Source organism: Megalobrama amblycephala, linkage group LG17 (assembly GCF_018812025.1).
Source record: "Megalobrama amblycephala isolate DHTTF-2021 linkage group LG17, ASM1881202v1, whole genome shotgun sequence".
Lineage (NCBI taxonomy): Eukaryota > Metazoa > Chordata > Actinopteri > Cypriniformes > Xenocyprididae > Megalobrama > Megalobrama amblycephala.
In genome coordinates this window covers 32522740-32544576 of record NC_063060.1, presented here as the reverse complement: position 1 = coordinate 32544576, position 21837 = coordinate 32522740, and the positions used below count along the sequence as shown (strand labels likewise).

At 35.7% G+C, this 21837-nt stretch overlaps 4 protein-coding genes across 5 annotated transcripts; 3 read left to right on the top strand and 1 right to left on the bottom strand.

Annotated features, from left to right (window-relative positions):
- Window positions 1-62: 62 nt before the first annotated feature.
- Window positions 63-5268, top strand: tmem59 (transmembrane protein 59). The gene is made up of 8 exons (XM_048162279.1): window positions 63-289; window positions 491-596; window positions 705-799; window positions 918-1070; window positions 1426-1498; window positions 4204-4336; window positions 4419-4536; window positions 4621-5268. The coding sequence occupies exons 1-8, from the start codon at window positions 134-136 to the stop codon at window positions 4774-4776; spliced, it is 990 nt and encodes a 329-aa protein (XP_048018236.1). The 5' UTR covers window positions 63-133; the 3' UTR covers window positions 4777-5268.
- Window positions 5269-9383: 4115 nt separating this feature from the next.
- On the bottom strand, window positions 9384-13121 carry lrrc42 (leucine rich repeat containing 42). Its single transcript, XM_048164508.1, has 7 exons — window positions 12501-13121; window positions 11043-11174; window positions 10792-10910; window positions 10339-10424; window positions 10124-10237; window positions 9928-10006; window positions 9384-9769 (listed from the first exon to the last, which is right to left on the bottom strand). Exons 1-7 carry the CDS (start codon window positions 12932-12934, stop codon window positions 9489-9491), a joined length of 1245 nt encoding a protein of 414 aa, XP_048020465.1. The 5' UTR covers window positions 12935-13121; the 3' UTR covers window positions 9384-9488.
- Window positions 13122-13562: 441 nt separating this feature from the next.
- yipf1 (Yip1 domain family, member 1) lies at window positions 13563-19737 on the top strand. Of its 2 annotated transcripts, none has more exons than XM_048162424.1 (10): window positions 13563-13722; window positions 13830-13885; window positions 14213-14262; window positions 14394-14545; window positions 14633-14713; window positions 14965-15052; window positions 15149-15265; window positions 16794-16960; window positions 17098-17280; window positions 18758-19737. In XM_048162424.1, the coding sequence occupies exons 3-10, from the start codon at window positions 14229-14231 to the stop codon at window positions 18842-18844; spliced, it is 909 nt and encodes a 302-aa protein (XP_048018381.1). In that variant the 5' UTR covers window positions 13563-13722; window positions 13830-13885; window positions 14213-14228; the 3' UTR covers window positions 18845-19737. The 2 variants fall into 2 exon arrangements, with proteins under 2 accessions (XP_048018381.1, XP_048018382.1); XM_048162425.1 differs by having other exon boundaries at window positions 13564-13663.
- Window positions 19738-19867: 130 nt separating this feature from the next.
- On the top strand, window positions 19868-21774 carry zgc:113691 (uncharacterized protein LOC503529 homolog). The gene has a single exon (XM_048162426.1). It carries the CDS (start codon window positions 20425-20427, stop codon window positions 21172-21174), a length of 750 nt encoding a protein of 249 aa, XP_048018383.1. The 5' UTR covers window positions 19868-20424; the 3' UTR covers window positions 21175-21774.
- Window positions 21775-21837: the final 63 nt, after the last annotated feature.

The following is a 21837-nucleotide window of genomic DNA, read 5'->3' as shown; positions in this document are numbered from 1 at the left end:
GGATCATGAAATGACTTCACGGCGCTTGCGCCTTGTAACTAACTAGGAAGTGAATACACGTTGTTCTCGCGACATTTCCGCAGGTGCGCAAACAAGGAAGGATCTTTTAGTCGATGTTTGGTAATTCACGAAAATGAGTGCAATTAAGTCCTGCGGGATTTTGATGAGCTTTTGCTGCATACTAACGAGCACCTGTGCATCTTCCGAAGTCTTCGATGGTGTTTTGGGAAGCACGGCGTCTTGTCATAAAACATGTCAGATGACTTACAGTTTACACACTTATCCACGGGTGAGTGCGAGTGCAACCAGCTTCGACTTGTTTACAAACAAAGAAACGCAATTAAGATTTTCAGCCATTCTTTAGTTTGTCTTATTAGGAGCTTTCGCGTTCTTGCTTATGTTTGGAACGTTAAGTCATTTGCAAAGCAACAACAGCGTTCTAAGCGGAAATGGACTATGCTCTTTATTTGGCCTGTTTGTTTTGGTCTAGGAGGAGGCGCTGTACGCCTGTCAGAGGGGATGTCGCCTCTTCTCCATCTGTCAGTTTGTGGGTGACAGCAAGGATCTCAACGAAACCAAATCTGAATGCGAGTCAGGTAATATTAAAGTATTGTCTAACTGAATCCTTACAGCATTCGCCTTGCTCCATGTTGATAACAGTGTATTTGTTATATAACCAGTTGTGTGTGTTTGACTTTCTGCAGCCTGTCGTGAAGCCTACACCCAGTCAGATGAGCAGTATGCGTGCATTCTCGGATGCCAGAGTCAACAGCCATTTGCAGAACAGAGAATGGAGCAGGTGTGAAGAATATATGTGAATAATTGCTTTGGATGCTCATAGTCTTTCCATTATCAATTCTAATCGCATGTCACCAGGGTGTTCATCACTATATGTTTCTTTTGTTCGGGGTATGTAGTTGTTGACGATGATGCCCAGAATCCATCTTCTTTACCCGCTGACTTTGGTGAGGGGTTTCTGGGAGGACATGATGAACCAAGCCCACAGCTTCATCACCTCATCCTGGACATTTTATCTCCAGGCAGATGATGGCAAAGTAGTCATTTTCCAGGTAATGTGGTGATAATGTTACATGAAACTTTTTTTTTATGATTAGACTGCATCTATAAGGAGGTAATGAGTTTATAAAGCAGAGATGCCCAAACCAGTTTGGCCTCCAATGCCATATCACGAGAAGGGAAATAATCATACTATATTTTAGTTTTATATTTTTTATTGAAATGGGGAAAATATATGTGAAGTTAATTTTAAAATGTACATTTTTATATAGTTGAATATAATGTTCTGCTTTAGCCACCAGCCTCCAATCTACGAATTAAATTTTTGGTCCTTCATAGTAAAATGTTTGGGCACCTCTGGTATAAAAAGTGCCAGTAATCAGTATTTGCTCTTTCTCTCTTTTCTAGTCTGAGCCACAAGTTCAGTTCATCTCTCAGTTTGATTTCCAGAGAGACGAGTCCGAAGAGTCACAGAGCACTTGTGAGCAATTCACATAATACACTTATGCTTCCCTCTATGATAATAATAAGCAAGATTTGGAAAGTGTCACGCTTCGTGTTCATAATGTTATACTTTAAAGTCGCAATGTAACTGAATTGGCATATTTTTTTTCTTCTGTATTGTGACCATAGTTGCCAGGGTCGTGGTTTTCCCGCACAATTGGGCTATTTTGTAAATGCAGTCCCGGGAAAAATTATAGAGCCGTGGGTTGCGTTTTTTTTTTTTTTTACTTTTATAATGTACCGCGGTCGCCAAAAAGTTTATCTGTCGACAAAGGAAATTGATCCTTTTACTAATGTGTGGTATCCTTTAAATGATACCTGGCAACCTAAGGATGGAGGAGAGACGATATGGGGGCACGGCACGTTTAATATCACAACAAACTATTATGTGAGTTTCACAAACAGCAAAGATTTCAAGGCTTTCACACAGCAGAAATGATTGCAACAACAGCCAGTCAAAGCACGTCACTTACAAGTCAGCATGTTTTGCGTGTCTCTGTGTGAATGAATGGCGTATTTCGTCTACGGCACAAACTCAAACACATGTGACGCTTGCAGTGTTTTCAACATCTGTCTTCTCAATATATGAGGACGTGAAATTTTAACAGAAATGTATTACTATGATATAGTTAAATATACTGCTCAAATAATAACATTACCATTGTTTGTAAGGAATATCATGCAACCAAGATATTTTTCATCCATGTTTTAATATTAAACAGATTTTTCATGCAGCATCTTATTTGACAAAAAATAAAAATGCAATGTTTTGTTGTAAATTAAATTTTAATTTAAATAATTAATTGATAATTAAGTGTTACATTTTATTAATTCATTTCATTAAACACTATTGTTGATCATACATTTGTATTAAATCATAAAACACAGGGAAAATATAATAGATTTAATGGGGCTATAAATTAAAAGACGTCTTAATGCAGTTTAATTGTGAACAAACAAGTTTACATTCATTCTCAAGGTCCAACAACCATGTGGAGAGCATATCCTTCCCCATTAATGGTAAATTAAATATCCTGATAAATATCTGTATCACATGATATGGAAAAATAATATTGTCATAATATTTCTGGTCATATTGCCCAGCCCTAATTTTAAAATTTATCACGAAAAATGCTGAAAATTAAAATCAAAGAAAGAGTACAAGTTTTAATTCATTTTGGGTGTGTTTTGAGTAAGCTTGAGTAAGAAATTTTTCTGGGACCTGGCAACCCTGATTGTGACTTACATCTGAGTGAAATAGATTTTCTGGAAAAAAAAAAAAAAAAATGTAGGGTGGGTACTTAGTTATTTGCATCAGTTGTTACTTGGATGGAGCCAGATCTGAGTGCGAGATCGCAGTCGATTGTAAGAATGGGGCGGAGTTTAGGCAGACTAAATAATTGAAGATATGTAATATGTAACAGAGGGAATTTCATAATACCATAACCCGAAGATCCAGTTATGACATTTAAATGAATGATTATGAGGTCCAAAATAAAATTAAAAAATGAAACCTGATTTTTGAAACCTCTTAGAAAATGTTACAGTTCTGTTTGAAGCTGCTAGTGTCTCAGAAATTACATACTGCACTATTAAGATATGATGTAATGATGTATGTAAATATGTACTGACACTCATGATTGGCCAGCAAAGGCCCTGACTTAAACTTGTCACTTTCCACATCTGCTTCGATGCATCCTTTTCTTAACCCTATAAAGCAACATTTTGAAGGCCTCTGAATTATCAGTGTGATCAAAACTTGTTGCACACAAATCTACTACATGCCTTCTGTTGTCTGATTGATAGATACTTTAATAGCAAGTAAAAAGACTTTTTTTTTTTTTTTTTGTATAAATCTAATAATATCCCCTTCAGGTCATGGAACGTGTCTCTTTTTTTGCTGTGAAATTTTGTATGATTTTTATAAAGTTAACCTAAGTATACTTTTATATTAGTAATATTCCAAGATTTACATTTACTGGACTGAAGCAACTTGGGGGCCGTTTACACAACACCGTTTTCAACTAAAAGCGGAAAACTTTTTGTGTGTTTTGGCCGTTCATTTACACGACAACAACGTTTTGAGCGCCTGAAAATGCAAACTTTTGAAATCGGGTTTCAAAGTGCACGTTTTTGAAAACGATACCTTTATTGTTTCTGTGTAAACTTTGTGAAAACGGTGACGTCATGCGCATGTGTATTACGCGTTCAGTCTGTTGGGGCGTAGTTTTTCTTTACAAAGTTGACATCAGCAAATTCTGGCCATTTTTAGTAGTTTCCGTGGATCCGTGTGTACGGGGATCGTTGTCGTCCGTACGTGAAAAACAAAGGAAAATCTTTTCAGTTTTTAGTAGATCATTGTTGTGTAAACGTACTCTTAGCTTTTTTTTAGAAAAATAATGTTAAGGTGTATGCATCAAATATGATACAAGAGACATTTGAGGTGTTTATTTCTCAAGTATGAGCTTCATTTTCTCCTGTATTAAAATATTTATGTGCTAAAAGCCTGATGTATCAAATTTGATACTCAACAAAAACACATGCAAGTCTAAAGGTTCAGTAAACTGTTCCACTTCAAAACTTTAGATTTTTCTGTCTGTTATTTAATATGTCAGGCTTTACAGTGTTAATAAAAGTCTCAAGATCACAGTACTAATATAGGACCCCTTGTGTTTTTAATAGTTGTAGATCAAGGAATGAAAAGTCCCATTTATAAAGACTACCCAAGGAGCTTCATTCAGGAAAGAGACAGAGACATGTTCATTGATAGAAGCAACTCTGAGGACGATTACAACCTCTTCAACTGTCTCTCAAGGTTGGGCACATCTTGATCTTGATCTCTTATTATCTGTTGACCTTGCTGAATATAAACCGTCACGATCTTGTTGTATTGGTAGGAACCCATGGTTGCCAAGCTGGATCCTGACCACCACTCTGGTTCTGTCTGTCTTTGTTCTGATCTGGATCTGTTGTGCCACAGTGTCCACTGCTGTTGAGCAGTATGTCCCTGCTGAGGTAAACCACGTCACATTTAGCGAACTTCATGTTTCTTAGCCAATTACTTTTAACCAACTGTTCCACAAATTCTCCTTTTAACAGAAGCTAAGCATAAATGGGGATATGGAGTACATGAAGGACAAGAAACTGACCCCTTATCTGCAGTCTTCTCTAGTGATCATCAGATCTCCCGGGGTGGAGGAGCAGGAAGCGGGACCCCTTCCATCAAAGGTCAATCTGGATCAGTCTAACATTTAATCAGTCTAACATCCGAAGGAATTGGGGTCTCATAAATATTTGGTTTTCTCTGTCAAAGTTGTGATTATTGCTTCAAACTCATTTAATATGGGTTTTTTTTTGTTTCTTCTTTTTCAAATTTGAAAGGTGTGGACTATGGGGAATATATTTTGTTGATGTTTTGGCACTTTAAAGGCATTACCTATTAGAATGAAAGCTCTGTAGGATCTCAGTTTTCCAGTTTACTGCCCATTTGTAGAGATGAAGTCTTTCCGTTTATTTTCTTTTTTTGAGTGTTCTCAGTGTGATCAATAACAGCTTGTGATTTGAGGTATGTGTGTTGAAAAATGAAACATTAACATTTTGCTTTATGCTTTAGTACAGGATATCTCAGTTGCAGAGGGTGCAGATTTCTTGAATTGTTAAAGAGAGTCATGAAAACATTGTAAATGAAAATATTTTGCAACCTCTGATTTGTCATCTTGATATTAATAAACAAACCTACAAAAAGTGTTCAGTCCCTTTGTTTGTTTGTTTTTTAATCTAAATCATATCTAGTGTAATTGCAGTAGCATAGTTTTTAGTCAGCATTTTGTCATTTGTTTGGACAAGTCAAAACTGATGGGATTTGTTTTGTTTGTGTGGGCATGTCAGCGCTGGGAACAAAGATTATGCACATGCTGATGACGTTACTATGTTCACACTGTCAGTTTTTGGGATTGAAAACCGCATTTACTTACAGGTGTGAGTTTTGAAATGTCCCGTTCACACAGCTACTTTAACAGCAGCATCTCGACTCGAATACTTGAATCAGTCAACGGGAGTCAAGCCTGTATTCTCTTACTAGCAACCATAGCGACAGTGACCAAAGTAATAATATCAAAGATGGCGACGTCCATAAAACTGAAAAGTCTGGTCACTTTTGACACGACAGAGTCCACCTTAAAGGGTTAGTTCACCCAAAAATGAAAATTCTGTCATTTATTACTTACCCTCATGCCGTTCCACACCCAAGACCTTCGTTAATCTTCAGAACACAAATTAAGATATTTTAGTTGAAATCCGATAGTTCCGTGAGGCCTCCATAGGGAGCAATGGACACTTCCTCTCTCAAGATCCATAAAGGTACTAAAAAATATTTAAATCGGTTCATGTGAGTACAGTGGTTAAATATAAATATTATTAAGCGACGAGAATATTTTTGGAGCGACAAAAAAAAACTAAATAACGACTTATTTAGTGATGGCCGATTTCAAAACACTGCTTCAGGAAGCATCGGAGCACAGATGAATCAGTGTGTCGAATCTGCTGTTCGGAACGCCAAAGTCACGTGATTTTAGCCGTTGGCAGTTTGACACGCGATCTGAATCATGATTCGACAACCGTATTCTTTTGATGTGTGAACGTGGCCTTACTATCTTGTAACACTCTCCTGGGCCATTTAAATAGCCTTCTGAGGACCATGTTTTTGAATGTCAGATGCATGAATAGTATGCTGTAATTTCTTTAAATAAATGCTTCAAAAATGAAACCTAACCGGACACACCCTCAGGTGAGGAAATTAGGCTACACAATGCTTTAAAGGTGATAAAGAGGATCTTTTCGTCGACTGAGAAACCAAAGACTGTTACTGAGTTTTTTAAATGAGCGCATGCGTAAGAACAACCCCCCCTCCTTTCGAGGGAACGCCTCCCAAAACTCGTGCACGAGTATTGGAAAACACGAGTGTTTACCACCGGCATTCGCTGTATCGTGTTAGTGGATTCATTATGTCGGACTCACCGGAGGTAACTCATAATCTGCAGTTGTTATTCCTGTCTCCTGACAAAAACATTGCATGCAGCGCCTGTGGAGTGTGGAAAGTTACTGGAGCGCGCAGCCGCGCTCGTCTCTCACAAGGAACGTAATGGCAGTGATTGACAAGCCAGAGGGCCAATCGTTTATGCGATGATCGCGTAAACGATTGGCTGATGTTTTTAAGGCCCTACCTCGTGCACAGATGATGTATATTAATTTTATTCCTTTCAGTGCACCTAATAAATAGTCTTTTATCAGTAAAGACAGTTTCAAGTAATATTGCAAAAATGTATAAAACAAAACATCCTCTTTAGCACCTTTAATGACATGAATAAGGAATGTTATCTATTCTGTATTGCTTGAGAATATTACACATTTTATTTTTAAACCAATAGAATTTATTCAATACTGATTGTTGCCTTTCAAACAGAGACGGTCTTTTAACCCAACATTAGAGAGAACTGAAACAGAAAAGGAAGGCAAGACATACTTCTCTAATTCCTTTTTCTTTGAACAGAAACATATGAGCGAATTTATCAAGCATAAATACTATTTTGGTGCTAGGTATTATGAACATTAAATACAACTACCATTCAAAAGTTTGGGGTCTATCATTTTTTTATTTTATTTTTTTGAAAAAATAATACTTTTATTCAGCAAAAATGCATTAAAATGATGTGTCAGTAAAGACATTTATAATGTTACAAATTGTAAATGTAACAACAATAATGATAATGTCTAGATTTCAAATAAATGCTGTTGTTTTGAACTTTCTATTAATCAAAGACTCCTAAAAAAATGTATCATGGTTTCCACAAAAATAAATAAATAAATAAATAAATAAAGCAGCACAACTGTTTTCAACATTGATAAGAAATATAGAAAACATTTATTGTAATATTTCGCAATATAATTGGTTTTACTGTAATTTTGATCAAATAAATGTATTTTTGGTGAGTATTAGAGACTTCTTTCAAAAATGCACTAAAACCTTTGAACGGTAGTGGATATATACTGTATTTGGAGAAGGAGAGAAAGTTAAGTAATTTCATTAAACAAATACAGACATTTTTTGCTCTTACAATGTTGTGTAAAATGTGTAAATTGATTTCTGTGAACATCACAATGAAAAGTGTTATCTAGCTATGAGGCTGATGTAACAGGATGAGTATTTTCATCAGATTGTAGTAGCGAGCGCTGCAGATGCTGCACTAGAAGAACTACATGTATGTGTATCGCTGGGTCTGACCTTTAGTATAGTGGCAGTGGTGCTAGCTTTTGATTTTGGCATCCATGAAGCACTTCCAAGTATGACATTTCTTGTGTTTAATCCACATCTAACACTGTTCTTCAAGTGCCAAATACTGAATCTGCATTTTATTTTAACTTCAGACTATTACATATTTATTTTTTCCAGTAAATCGTGATTGTAGGACGCTACAAAATGGGTCAGGAATTTTTTGTGACGACAGAATAACTTGCATTGACCTCTGCAATGGAGCTTCCAACTGTCCCAGTGGAGCAGATCTACCAAACAACCTTCCAAATAAACTTGTTTTTAGAATGCTTTCATGAATACATCTGCATCAGTGGCTAAAAATACCAAGATTTCTGAGAATGAAGCAATGTGCTAAAATAGATTATTGGACATTTTGTATTGCTTTCAAAGTTAGATGTACTGTCTGATATCTATGACTCGGCAACTATTGTTTGTCCTATTTGGTAACATATTTGTTCTCTTAAGGCTGGAATACACAACAGAACTTTGGTCCAAATTTTTGCCCTAATTTGCAGTCTGGATGAATCTATGCTAGTTGCCAAAACTCAGAGCCAGTGTTCAGTTTTGAGTCAACAGATTTCTTCTGAAAATTGCTTCTTCTTTTTAGCTTCAGACAATGAATCATTACAGCCTGAGTATCAAACATGTTTGGTATTTTTGGCTAACTCATTTTTATTTGTCACATGTCTCCTTGCAATGAGGCATGAGTTTCTGTGTGAGTTTGTTGTTCAGAATAACTTGACAGTCTGGTAGTGTTGTTTATAGTCAGTTTATGCATGTTCAGATTTTAAAATGAACAGATAATGATTAGATCTTTTAATAAAAATAAGATTTTTTATGGAATATGGCAAGATTTATTAATACGAAAGAGCATTAGGGCCAGTAATAAAAAAAATAAAACCATCTCGAGATTAAAGTTGTTAAATTTCGAGAAAAAACTCAAGATAAAATGTTGAGAATAAAGTCATTCAATTACGAGAAAAAGTCGTTAATTTAATGACTTTATTGACTTTACTAAATTTAACGAGTTTTTTTCTTGTAATTTATCAAGTTATTCTCAACATTTTATCTCGACTTTTTTCTCGAAATTTAACGAGTTTTTTCTCGAAATTTAACAAGTTTATTCTCAACATTTTCTCTCGAAATTTAACGAGTTTTTTCTCGAAATTTAACAACTTTAATCTCGAGATGGTTTTATTTTTTTATTATTGCTTGGCCCTAATCCTCTTCTGTAATTATACATAATTTATATGTGCACATCATTGTTTTAAAATTCATGTGCCCTTGTAAACTTTAACTTCCCTTCCCTCTTGAGCTTCTTCTCTTCTCTTGCAAAAATACGTCATTACTGCACCACTCTATTCCCCATGGACAAAATCAAGTCCCACCCTACATTTTTCTTGATTGAGAAGCCATTGTACTCAGATATGTCACAATAGGGAAGAAAAGGCTATCGCAATTTCCGTTTCATGTCGACTTTAAGTGACGTGATTTTGTATAAATATCAGGCAGTCAATTTGTCTGAAGAAATAAAAGATCACAGTACACAAAAAAAGCGAGATATTTTTTAATTATAAATAATCCATAATAAAAGCATTCCAGTGTCATGTTCCTCACAGAGGAACGCACTGCATACATGTCACACGTGTGTGTCCATTCAGTAACTATTTAACAGATCCAAGTCCTCCGCAGACAGAGCTGGCAAAGACTGGCGCTTTGCGAGAGGAGCTGAACTTTGCTCTTCCTCTGATAGTCTCCTCTTCTTTCCCTTGTGAACTGCTGCCACTGTTGATGAATGTGTGCTGTGTTCTGCTGTTGAGCTCGTGCCACAGAGGTCAACCGTATAAAAGTGAATTGGCACAACTTTGTCTTTGTTTGTGGTGTCACTTGTCCCAGACATGGAGTTCAATGTCTCTCGAACAAACTTTTCTCTTCCATCTACAGAACAAAATGAAAATAAAATTTAAGATTAATATAAACATTACAACAATATACAAATTATTATTCACAATATTAGAAGTATATTTTATAATACTCACATATATAATAATGTGTGATAAAGTGAACAAGTGAACAGAGAAAATGAATAAACTCACAGAAACGAAGAGCATTTGTTCTTGGTTTGGAGTATTTCTTTGGTACTTCTGAAGCTGTAATTTCCCATTGGTTTATTACCTGATTCAAAATTTGAATTTTATAAGTTAAGGCCACAGTACAAAACTGATACAACCACAACTTTACATTCAACATTACCTATCCATCATGGACACTATATAACCTTAAATATGTTACCTGTTCAGCCCAGCCTTCTGTGTTGCAATCAGAGTGTCCGAACTCGTTCAAAGGGGTCTCTGAGAGGACCATTCTCATCTTCTTTCTGAAGAAACCTTTCAAAGACACATTCACCTAAAAGAGATCGTTAATAATATAAAAGACCTCATTTAAAACTTCAGCAGTTCATACAAAGTTAATGAAACTCATTGATGTTATCTTTTTAATTGTGTTACCGTCACATTCGTCCTAGATAGGTCTAGTTTCTGTAGCGTTTTAAAGCACGTTAGATATCCGAGACCTTTCTCAGTGATGGGATTCTCTGTTCAGAAATAAACCAAAGTACAATGAGTATAAAAATTACATTCAACATGCATGAAAACACCTGAAAAATGTATGTAACAATATTATTCAAAAGTTCAGGGACATTTCTTATTATTATCAGTGTTGAAAACAGTTGTTCTGCTTAATATTTCTGTGGAAACCACAGAAATATACTTTTTCAGGATTATTTGATGAATAGAAAGTTTAAAAGAACAATCTTTTGTAGCCTTATAAATGTCTTTACTGTCACTTTTGATCAACTGAATGCATCCTTGCTGAAAAAAAAAAAAAAGTATTACTTTCAAAAAAATCTTACTGACTCCAAACTTTAAAGGAAGTGTCTGACTATATATCCATTAACTAACCAGAGAGGTCCAAAATCTGTAGGCTTTCTAGGCCTTTCTTCATCACCCTCACCGGTGCTGTCAGTCTCTGCAGGCCTGCATCAGAAAGGCAGTTTGCACCTATGAAAAGTTTCACAAGACTACAGAAAAAAGGGAAATGTGAGGGGGGAAAAGAAAGTGATTTAGCTATTTATCACAAACTAGAACAAATTGTACACCCAGCAATCATCTGATATGTTTGTTTTATTTACACAATTATGTGTTATCCATACCTAGCCAGGGCTTCAGAGGTTATGTATTTAAAAACCTCATGGTTGTCACCTAATCTACAGCCATAGAGGTCCAAGCACTCCAGACTCTGAAACTGTCTGATCTCTTCCAACCTTTCAGAAATCAAAAGGTACCTGAAAAGACAGTAACACTGCTGTAAATGCTCTAGCTTCTGATTATAACGTGTCTATAGGCCTACCTAGGCAGCATTTTGGACATCTCTAAACCTTTCGTTAGGTTGAGACACAGTCATAATGTTGTTTACTTCAAAGTGGGGTCCGGCAGGGACAGTGTAAAAAATAAAATAATTATAATAATAATTAAAAAGAAATAAAAAAATATTAAAATTAGATCACAATAAATTATATAATAATAAAAATATTTTTTTTAATAAAAATTAATTAAAATCAGAAAATAGTTAGCAAATAAATAATGCATCTAACAGTACAGTGCTATAATGAGTAAAACAAATGTATTTATTAACTTAAAGGGTTAGTTCACCCAAAAATAAAGTAATAATGTCATTTATTACTCACCCTCATGCCGTTGCAGACCTGTAAGACCTTTGTTCATCTTTAGAACACAAATTAAGATATTTTAGTTGAAATCCGATGGCTCAGTGAGGCCTGCATAGGGAGCAATGACATTTCCTCTTTCAAGATCAATAAATGTACTAAAAACATATTTAAATCAGTTCCTGTGAGTACAGTGGTTCAATATTAATATTATAAAGTGACGAGAATAATTTTGGTGTGCCAAAAAAAACAAAATAACAACTTATTTAGTGATGGCTGATTTCAAAACACTGCTTCAGGAAGCTTCGGAGCACAATGAATCAGTGTACTGAATCATGATTCGGATCACGTCAAACAGCCAAACTGCTGAAATCACGTGACTTTGGCGCTCCGAACCGCTGATTCGACACGCTGATTCATTATGCTCCGAAGCTTCCTGAAGCAATGTTTTGAAATCGCCCATCACTATATAAGTCATTATTTTGGTTTTTTGGCGCACCAAAAATATTCTCGTCGCTTTATAATATTAATACTGAACCACTGTACTCACATGAACTGTTTTAAATATGTTTTTAGTACATTAATGGAGAGAGGAAAATGTCATTGCTGGCTATGCAGGCCTCACTGAGCCATCGGATTTAAACAAAAATATCTTAATTTGTGTTACGAAGATTAACAAAGGTCTTACAGGTGTGGAACGACATAAGGGTGAGTAATAAATGACAGAAAATTAATTTTTGGGTGAACTAACCCTTTAATAGAAACGAAATATGTTCCAAATAAAATTTTAAATATTTATATTTTTTCACAATATAAATTGGGACTTAATACAAGAAACTACAAAAATTGATGCCTTTAAAATTATAGGATGGGGGAATGATAATATTTTGGGGGTCCGTGACATCTAAAAGTTTACTGACTGGTTTACTTGACACTTCTTCTCACCTGTTCCTCAAACACAGGGATTTCAGCACTAGTTCTCCATAGGCCTCACAGAAGACCTGCAGAGCTCTGGGTGCAGTATGAGGCTCAGTGAATTTGTGTCTCTCTTCGGCGGCGGAGAACAACTTATCAGCCATTTGCTCAGGAAAACCGACCAGCGAGTCCACATGCTCAATATGATCAGCGATGAACTGTAACGATATGTCAAATAAAGACTTCACCGTGTACCGCAGACTCCCCTCCTTGTTGTAGGTAAATATGAAGTGGTCTCTTCTCTTTGTGCGGCTCGCGGAGGGTAAAGTGTCGATGCAGAGTTGAAATGAGAAGTCTCTGGTGAAGAGTCTGTGCTGCGGAGCATCATTCTTGTCTGCACTGACATATCGCAGTTCTCCTTTCTCCCTGACATACACAGCGCCACAGTCCTCACTTAAATACATCCTGTCCACCTCTTTACACAAACCGAGCGTTTAATGTCCAAAATAGTCGGTGGTTTTTTTAAATTCAAGGGTATACTGACTGAAATATCGAGAAGTTAGTACAATGTAGAGAGATTTAAAAGCGACGGGCTCTTGAAGTAACATCCCTCCTCTGTGTCGAGTTTCACGAGCATTCCAAAATAAAAGTCTTTACTGAAATCTTTATCAAAGAATATAGATATATAATTGAAAGGGACTTTGCTATAATGTATTTAAATTAATGTAATTTTACTTCGCAGATAACTGGAGTAGTTACAAATCTTTCTTGAAGTGTCTTACTGAGTCTTTTACCATTTTTTTTCTGCTGTGTCTTATAACTCTGATGTATTTTACACGTTTTTTTTAGTTTTCCCCATATTTTTATGTTACTATATTATTTGTTACTTTAATTAAAATTATTATTTTGCTATTTTTATTAATAAAATAATAATTTTAATAATTGTATTATTATTTTTATTTGATTATTTTGCTATTATTATTATTATTATTATTATTATTTTCATTCAAATGTTTTCCCTGAACCACAAGGGAAAAAAACACCAGATTTAAAAATAATTTGAACATTATTATGGGCAACTTTTATTTTGCTACGCATCACTGGCATTATCTATTTCCGCGTTTCCATTTCTTCAACTTCAAAACAAAGTTTAAGCGGTTTAAGTTCTTGAAACATTCAAGAAGCTTTTACTGGTAACTAGTTTATTTAACACGACGACAACATTAGAAGTCCTATTTTGCTATAGTTACATGTATGTAAGGCATCTGAGAGACTGCATCTTCTAAACACAATTTGTTAGGTTATAAGTGCAGTTTTGTGTTTCTGCTGTAATATCCGCATACGTCTGATTGTCAACAGGTTGCACAGTGTCTCACTCCTGCTATACATGTGATCAGGACACTTCAGTTACAGCGGTAAGTCATCTATGGTTGATATGTTCCGTAAATCTTAATACTTAAAGGGATAGTTCTGTCATCACGTACTCACCCATAAGAAATATGTTAGGAATATTGACAGCCTCCCATTCGTTGTATAGAAAGAAGATGCAGTTAAAGTGAATGGTGACTGAGACTGTCACATTCTGCCTAATATATCCTGTTGTGTTCCATATAATAAAGAAAGTTTTATTTGAAACAGATTAAGTCATTTTGGGTGAACTATCCCTTTAACAGCCTACAGTATCAACAACATTAACTAAAGCTTGTCTTCTTCTCATCTTCTACTGATGCCTTCATTCACAGAGCACATAGACCTGTGATGGCAAATACTGATTTTCACCTGCAATTTCAAGGTGAGTACCCTAACATTTCACAACATATCATATATATGAAGTGGAACTGTTCATTTAGCATACTAATAAATAGGACATTGTGGTGTCTGCCTCTTGAAATTTGTCCAAAAATATTTTCTATATTGTGCTAGAATTTGAAGATGATCAAGGATTCATTGAAAGTAACCAAGGTGCCACAACAGTGACCATCGATGACCCCGTTAAATCACGAAAACAACGAAAAGCTACTGGAACTGCACTTGAGGAAGAGACTGATCCTTTGGACAGCAATGACAAAACTGAGGTCAGTCGAACACAATCATGAAAATCTGACATCTTCATTTCCCCAAATGGGACAGTGAGTCAAAATATATGTTCCTTTATCAAACAGCTTCTGTCAGGTGAAAGAAAAAGTGCACCCTTCTGGACGTTTGATTTTTACCAAACATTGTTCGATGTGGACAGCCATCAGGTCAGGATTCACCACTCACACTACAGTGATAAAAAAAAAACATTCATTGTGTATTTCAGAAACACATTTTCAGGTCTTTCTTATCCTTTTAAATATAAAAATGAATTGCTGCTGTTTTCCCATTTTAGTTACTTAAATCCAAGCAGTTCTATTCATGCATGTGTAATGATTGTTTTGTGAAGTGACTGAAAAGTTGGCACCGATATGCTGTCAAGACAACACAGAAATAACTTCTGTTTGTTTATTTATAGGTAAAGAACAGAATAATTGGTTCAATTCTGCCTTGGCCTGGGAAAAACTTTGTTGAGGTCTATTTACGGAGTAACCCGGACCTGTATGGTGGGCTAAATTAAAACTAAACTAAACTAAAATTGATTGATTAGAGCAAAGAGAAAGAAGTTACTAAAAGGTTGAATGAATATGTTTTTATTCTAGGACCTTTTTGGATCTGTGCAACTCTGGTTTTTGCCATCGCTATTAGTGGAAATATCTCCGATTTTCTTGTGAACTATGGTCAGCCGAAGGTGAAATATGTACCAGACTTCAGGAAAGGTTAGATATGTTATTTGAAATAATCTTGTGTTTTAAATAACAAATGTTTTACTATTTTAATATATTTTAACATGTCATATATTCCTGTTGAATTTTCAGAATCATTACTCCAGTCTTCAGTGTTACATGGTCCTTCAGAAATAATTCTAATATGCTGATTTGGTGCTCAAGAAGGATTCGGTCACATTTTATATAAGGGTCCAATTATCAACATTTAACTAACTATTAACTATGACTTTTGCTTCAATAAACTCCTAAATACTGCTTATTATATGTTAGTAAGGTAGTTGATAAAGGATTAGTTCACTTTCAAATTAAAATTTCCTGATAATTTACTCACCCCCATGTCATCCAAGATGTTCATGTATTTATTTCTTCAGTCGAAAAGAAATTTGATAAAAACATTCCAGGATTTTTCTCCATATAGTGGACTTCAACAGGGACCAACGGGTTAAAGGTCCAAATTGTTTCAGTGCAGCTACAAAGGGCTTTACATGATCCCAGCTGAGGAATAAGGGGATAATAAAGGATGTAGGACTAATAAGTGATCTAGCGAAACGATCAGTCATTTTCTAAATAAAATAAAAATGTATATACTTTTTATCCACAAATGCTCGTCTTGATCTAGCTCTGTGATGCGTGTCCCCGACCTCATGCATTACGTAGTCAGGTTGGAAAGGTCACGCGTGATGAAGGCGGAAGTACCGACTCAGCGTTTACTAAGCGAACATGCAAAGACTAAAGTCAGATGAAAAAAAGGTAAAACAACGACGTCGGAAGATTTTGAATTTGGAGAAAATGAGGAAAATGAGTTTTTCGCCCGACTCTACTCTGCTGTTGGGTCGGTACTTCTGCCTACATCAACCGTGACCTTTCCAACGTGATTACGTAATGCGCATCGCAGAGCTAGTGCAAGACTAGCATTTGTGGTTAAAAAAAAGTATATTAATTTAAACATTTTTTTAGAAAATGGCAGATTGTTTTGCTAGATAAGTCCCTTATTCCTCAGCTGGGATCGTGTAGAGCCCTTTGAAGCTGCACTGAAACTGCAATTTGGACTTTCAACCCATTGAACCCTGTTGAAGTCCACTATATGGAGAAAGATCCTGGAATGTTTTCCTCAAAAACCATAATTTCTTTTCGACTGAAGAAAGAAAGACATAAACATCTTGGATGGCATGGGGGTGAGTAAATTATCAGGAAATTTTAATCCTTAAATGAAATAATACTTTAAGTTTACATATTGGTTAGGAATTGAGTGGAACTAAGTGATGTAGAATATGGTGGTGCATACAGAATAAGGCATTAATATGTGCTAAGTACTAACAAACAGCCAATATCCTAGCCGATAGGATAATACGCATGCTAATAAGCAACTAGTTAATAGTGAGAATTGGACCCTAAACTAAAGTTACCAGGATTCTTTGATGAATAGAAAGAAAGAAAATTACCAAAGTGACCCAAACAAAATAGCCCCCTTTGTGCTCACCCTAAAAAAATGACCCTGGTTCTCTTGATTGTTTTCCAGTAACCATGGCAGCCACAGCAATCTACAGCTATGCATGGTTAGTGCCTTTAGCTCTATGGGGTTTTCTCACCTGGCGAAATAGGAAGATCACAAGCCTGGTGTCCTACTCCTTCATGCAGATAGTCTGTGTCTATGGTTACTCGCTCTCCATCTACATCCCTGCTGTGGTGAGTAGTATAACCATAATATATGCATTCATATAATATGCATTAATCTGTGAATAATTAACAAATCTTTCAAGCATTCTGTTATTATTTTACAGATAGCGTTTATTTACTTGTTTGTGTGCCTTTGTGAAAAACAGATACTGTGGATAATACCAAATGAAGGGTTGAGGTGGTTCTCCATCGTGGTAGCTTTGTGTCTCTCAGGATCTGTGCTGGTAATGACATTCTGGCCAGCCATCAGGGACGACAAACCAAGGGTTATCATAGCGATTATAGCCACCATCGTGATTCTTCACGTCTTACTTGCGGTTGGTTGCAAGGTACGTTTTTTTAAGAATTCTTATATATTGTAAATGAATGTGTTTCTTACAAAATATATATCTATTATTTCAAAATATGTAAAATACATATTCAGGATGCACAATATTTAATTAAGCAGTGTCAGTCCATATTGGAAATTTAATTGTGCAAACTCATTATCCCTATTATTACCTTTGCTGTCCCCTAATAATTCATTTTTAAGACCCTAATATTTAATAATAATAATGTTAAATGTTTAATCTTTACCAGATCTTTAGCAAAAATAAAATATCCATCTTTCACACTGTACATTATGATGTTGAAATGTCTAAATGGAATGGTAGCATTATTATTTTTTTATGTTTAATTTATATATATTATAGAATTATATTATAGAATTGTAATATTGGCCATAACATGATAATAATTACTGGCTTATATGTATCTTAAAGGTCCCGTTCTTCATGATCCCATGTTTCAAACTTTAGTTAGTGTGTAATGTTGTTGTTAGAGTATAAATAAAATCTGTAAAATGTTAAAACTCAAAGTTCAATGCCAAGCGAGATATTTTATTTAACAGAAGTCGCCTACATCGAACGGCCAGTTTGGACTACATCCCTCTACTTCCTTCTTTAATGACGTCACTAAAACAGTTTTTTGACTAACCTCCGCCCACAGGAATACACAAGAGTTGCGTTTGTAGAGTGTGATTGTCGCCATGTCGTCGAAACGCTGTTATTTTCATCCCGCAGTCCAATCACCGGGTCTGATTCCGGCTCAAATTGATAGGGTAAAATTAAAGACATGTTTACAATAACACTGAGCGCGTGCATCTCCACGTTATGGTAAGAGGCGTGACCTTTCCGGGCACGGTGCGCTCAGAGCTGTCGAATCACAACACAGGAACCGCTGGCACAATCAGAACTCGTTACGTATTTCTGAAGGAGGGACTTCATAGAACAAGGAAGTCATCAGCCCGTTTTTATGACAGTGGAAACAGCGGTATACAGATAAGTAAATTATGTGAAAAATACTGTGTTTTTTTACACGCGAAACATGAACACGTTATATTGCACACTATAAACACAATCAAAGCTTCAAAAAACCACGGAAAACGGGACCTTTAATATCACTGCATCCCTAATATGTATGCATATGATGCAACATATTAGATAAAACTTTAAAACTTTTATAACAGTAAAGTTGTAGCTGAAGCAGCTCAACATCAGAATTCCGGCACTGCTTTTTGCAGCATTAAAGGATCAAACGGTTTGGTGTCAAATGTGTTTTCCCAGTGGAGGGGTGTGTTCTTGGAAACAATGGCAATAGTCACTGACTGGCTTGGAAACATGCCAGTGTGTGAGCAGAACCATATCCTTATGGCTATCATGTGCCATCAATTACATTCATTTAATTAGGAAATGCAGTGTTAGCAGAGTTTAAGGAACAAAAGTGCTGTCAAAGTCTGAAAGATTTGTGTCCTCTCTCTTTTTTCAGACATGTTTCTTCAGCACATATGAGATGATTCCATTATCAGTGGTTCACAATAAGACATTGAAGGCAACCAGCACTTTATCATCCTGAATTACAGCCTTGGGTAAATACAGGACTTCAGTGATGTGGCACTCTCATGACTGCTAAACTGTTTTAATAGTGATGAAATGGCATAGAAATGCCAGCATTTTTAAATGAGCCAAGTGTCATTTGATTGTAGCAGCTAATGGGAAAATAAGACAGTTGCATTTGGCAAGATGTTAACATGAGACAAGACTTCCTGTACATAATCTGTGCTCCTCGAGAGACTGTTATTCTTCTGTAATTGCAGCTTCTCCTCTTGCCTTATTAGAGAGAATCAGGTATCTTGATAATGAGATTGTGGGCTGTCTGGATTTCTACATCTTATATTCTGTGAGGGTCAAGTCTTAATTTTGATGGGGTTATGTTTGTAGGTGAGTAGCGGAACCTTGAGATAATCATCTACAACATGTTTAAAGTTTTCTGATTTGAGGTTCAGACACATGTTACTGTTACAAAGCAGAGGACGTGTATATACGGTGTAACTGTGGTTTAAATATTTATGTGATAATTGAGCTTGAGATGGTTTTCAAAAGGGTCACTCTCCTGTTTCTGCCACTTTGGGACATGTACATGTACTTAAAATGTTTTAAAACACTACAGTGCCAGCAGTAAAAAGACATGGAAAAAGAAAATAAAATGTGTTAAATTGCACATACACACATAAATTTATTACATATTCCATTATAATGAAGTTGGAAGTCAAAGCTAGAGTTTATTTAAATATTTTACAAACTTTCAGTTCTCTACGATGGCCATTGATTTTATTTTATTATTTTTTTCACTGTATATTTGTAACAAGATATATGTCTCTTTTCTTTAAACTAGATACTTGTCGATAAAATGCCAAGAACAATTAACTGTATTCCAAGATGTCACGTTGTAATAAATATTTAGCAGGGTTTTTTTGTTGTTGTCCTCATTTAAAATTATATGCAAAGCGTATAAAGTTTTGTTTTTCCATTTATAATGTCTCAATGATTGGTGGTGATATTGATAGCCATTAGTTTTGGTGCAGACCATAGCATTTCATTCTCAGCATCAAGATTCAGGAACAAAGGTTTATTGTCATAGATAAAATCTATCTTGTCTTTGATGTCAGGATTTGATACAGTGCAACGTTTCGTATATCTCGTTTCAAGCACCATCAGCAGACTTTTAATCTTTATTCATCAAAGTCATTAGATTAATTAGATAATTTTTTTTTTTTTAAAGTTGGCACTGGCGTTATGAAATGGCTGAGCTGCATTTTCCAAATTAACAAAGAAAATTTGTGTCACTTGAAACTGTGCCAATGTGTGGTGTGTCCTAATTAATGGTTATTCTAGCCTTAGCTTAGAGTTACACCGAAGCTGCCTCCCAAACCTATAACCTTTGTGGCGGAATGTCAGCTTCACAAGTCACTGTTTCCCTTTACACCGTGGATTAAAAATAAGGAGGCTTTATTTTTTTGGATCACTGAATTCACAGGTATCTGCTGACATTAATTTAATGACTTGCAAATGGAAACTCTATTTAAAGAGACTTTGACCTGACGACCTCTATCAAGGAACATGCCTTTTCAATACTGCATTTAAGACTGCAAATGAATGATGGCTGGGAAAGTGGAAAAGGTATCCAAATACGAAACTTTAAAGCTTTTGGAAAAGTGCAGGAAGGAAAGAGACGACGCTTTGCACCGTGAGAATGTGATGAGGGAGAAAATGAGACAATATGAGTCTCGAATGAGATCAACCGAAGCGCTCAAACAGAAACTGAAGCAATTGACTTTGGACAACAAGGAGCTGAGGAAACAAGTGAAGATCCTGAGGGCTGAAATTGGTTTGGAGTCCAGTCCTAAGTTTCATGGTAAAACCACAAAGGATATAATCAACGACCTGCATGAGAAGGAGCGCGAGTGCAATTCACTTGTTGAAAAAGCGGGCAAATTAAGTTTGACAATTGATGAATTAACATCTGAACTGGCCAACACCGTCACCTCAAAGACTCTACTGGAGGACCAAGTCCAGTCCCTGCAACAGAACCTGAAGGATATGACCAACAATCAGCGACGTCTTCTGAAGCTCTGGGAGGATAAGAAGGCTCAGCGGGAGCAGCTTTCACTGCCCGCCATACCGCAGAGACCCGGGCAGAAGCCGGTGGTGCATAAAGGCGTCCAGACGGAGATGTCCATCAGCTCAACCCAGATATTACCCACTAATGCGTTTGAGACTAAGACCCGCCGAGAGATCGATAAAAGCAGAACTAATCTGGAGAGACGCAGCATCACTTTAGCAAATGGCACTCATCGAGAGAAAAACGCGTTAATTCAGAATGAACCGAAGGGAATACACAACTGACAATAACTATTTCATGAAACTTTTTTTTGTGTCTAAAATACAGCATTATAATGCTATAAAATAAATGTTATTTTAAAACGTTTAAATAATTAAGAAATAACCTGATAGAAACATATTTGAAGACTGTATGTTATTGTAATCACCATAGTTATTTCTTATGAATTGGCTCATTATTACATTTTTTTTAGACTGCTGTTTGATGTAATGCCCACAAAACATTGTGTATTACTGTTTAACATTAAATATAAAATGTATTTATTTTCCTTTCCTCTCTCTTTAATTAGGGTAATGCAACTGATATGCCTACAATTCATTAATCTATATCATGTCATTCATTTATGATAAAAAAATAAGACTATTATTTTATATTTATATTTCAAGTAAAAGAATGGCTATAAATAACTACATTAGCAGACTGTTTAAAGTGATAATCTACCCAAAAATGTAAATTCTGTCATCGTTTACTCTTCCTCATGTTGTTCCAAAACCTGTATAACTTCTTTATTTCTCTGCAGAACACAAAAGAAGATAGTTTGAACTTGAATAATGTTGATAACCAAACAGTTGACTTCCATTATATGGACGATGGACGCATTTCTCAGACATTTCTCAGAATTTCTTCTTTTATGTTCCACAGAAGAAAGTAAGTCGTATACAGGTCTG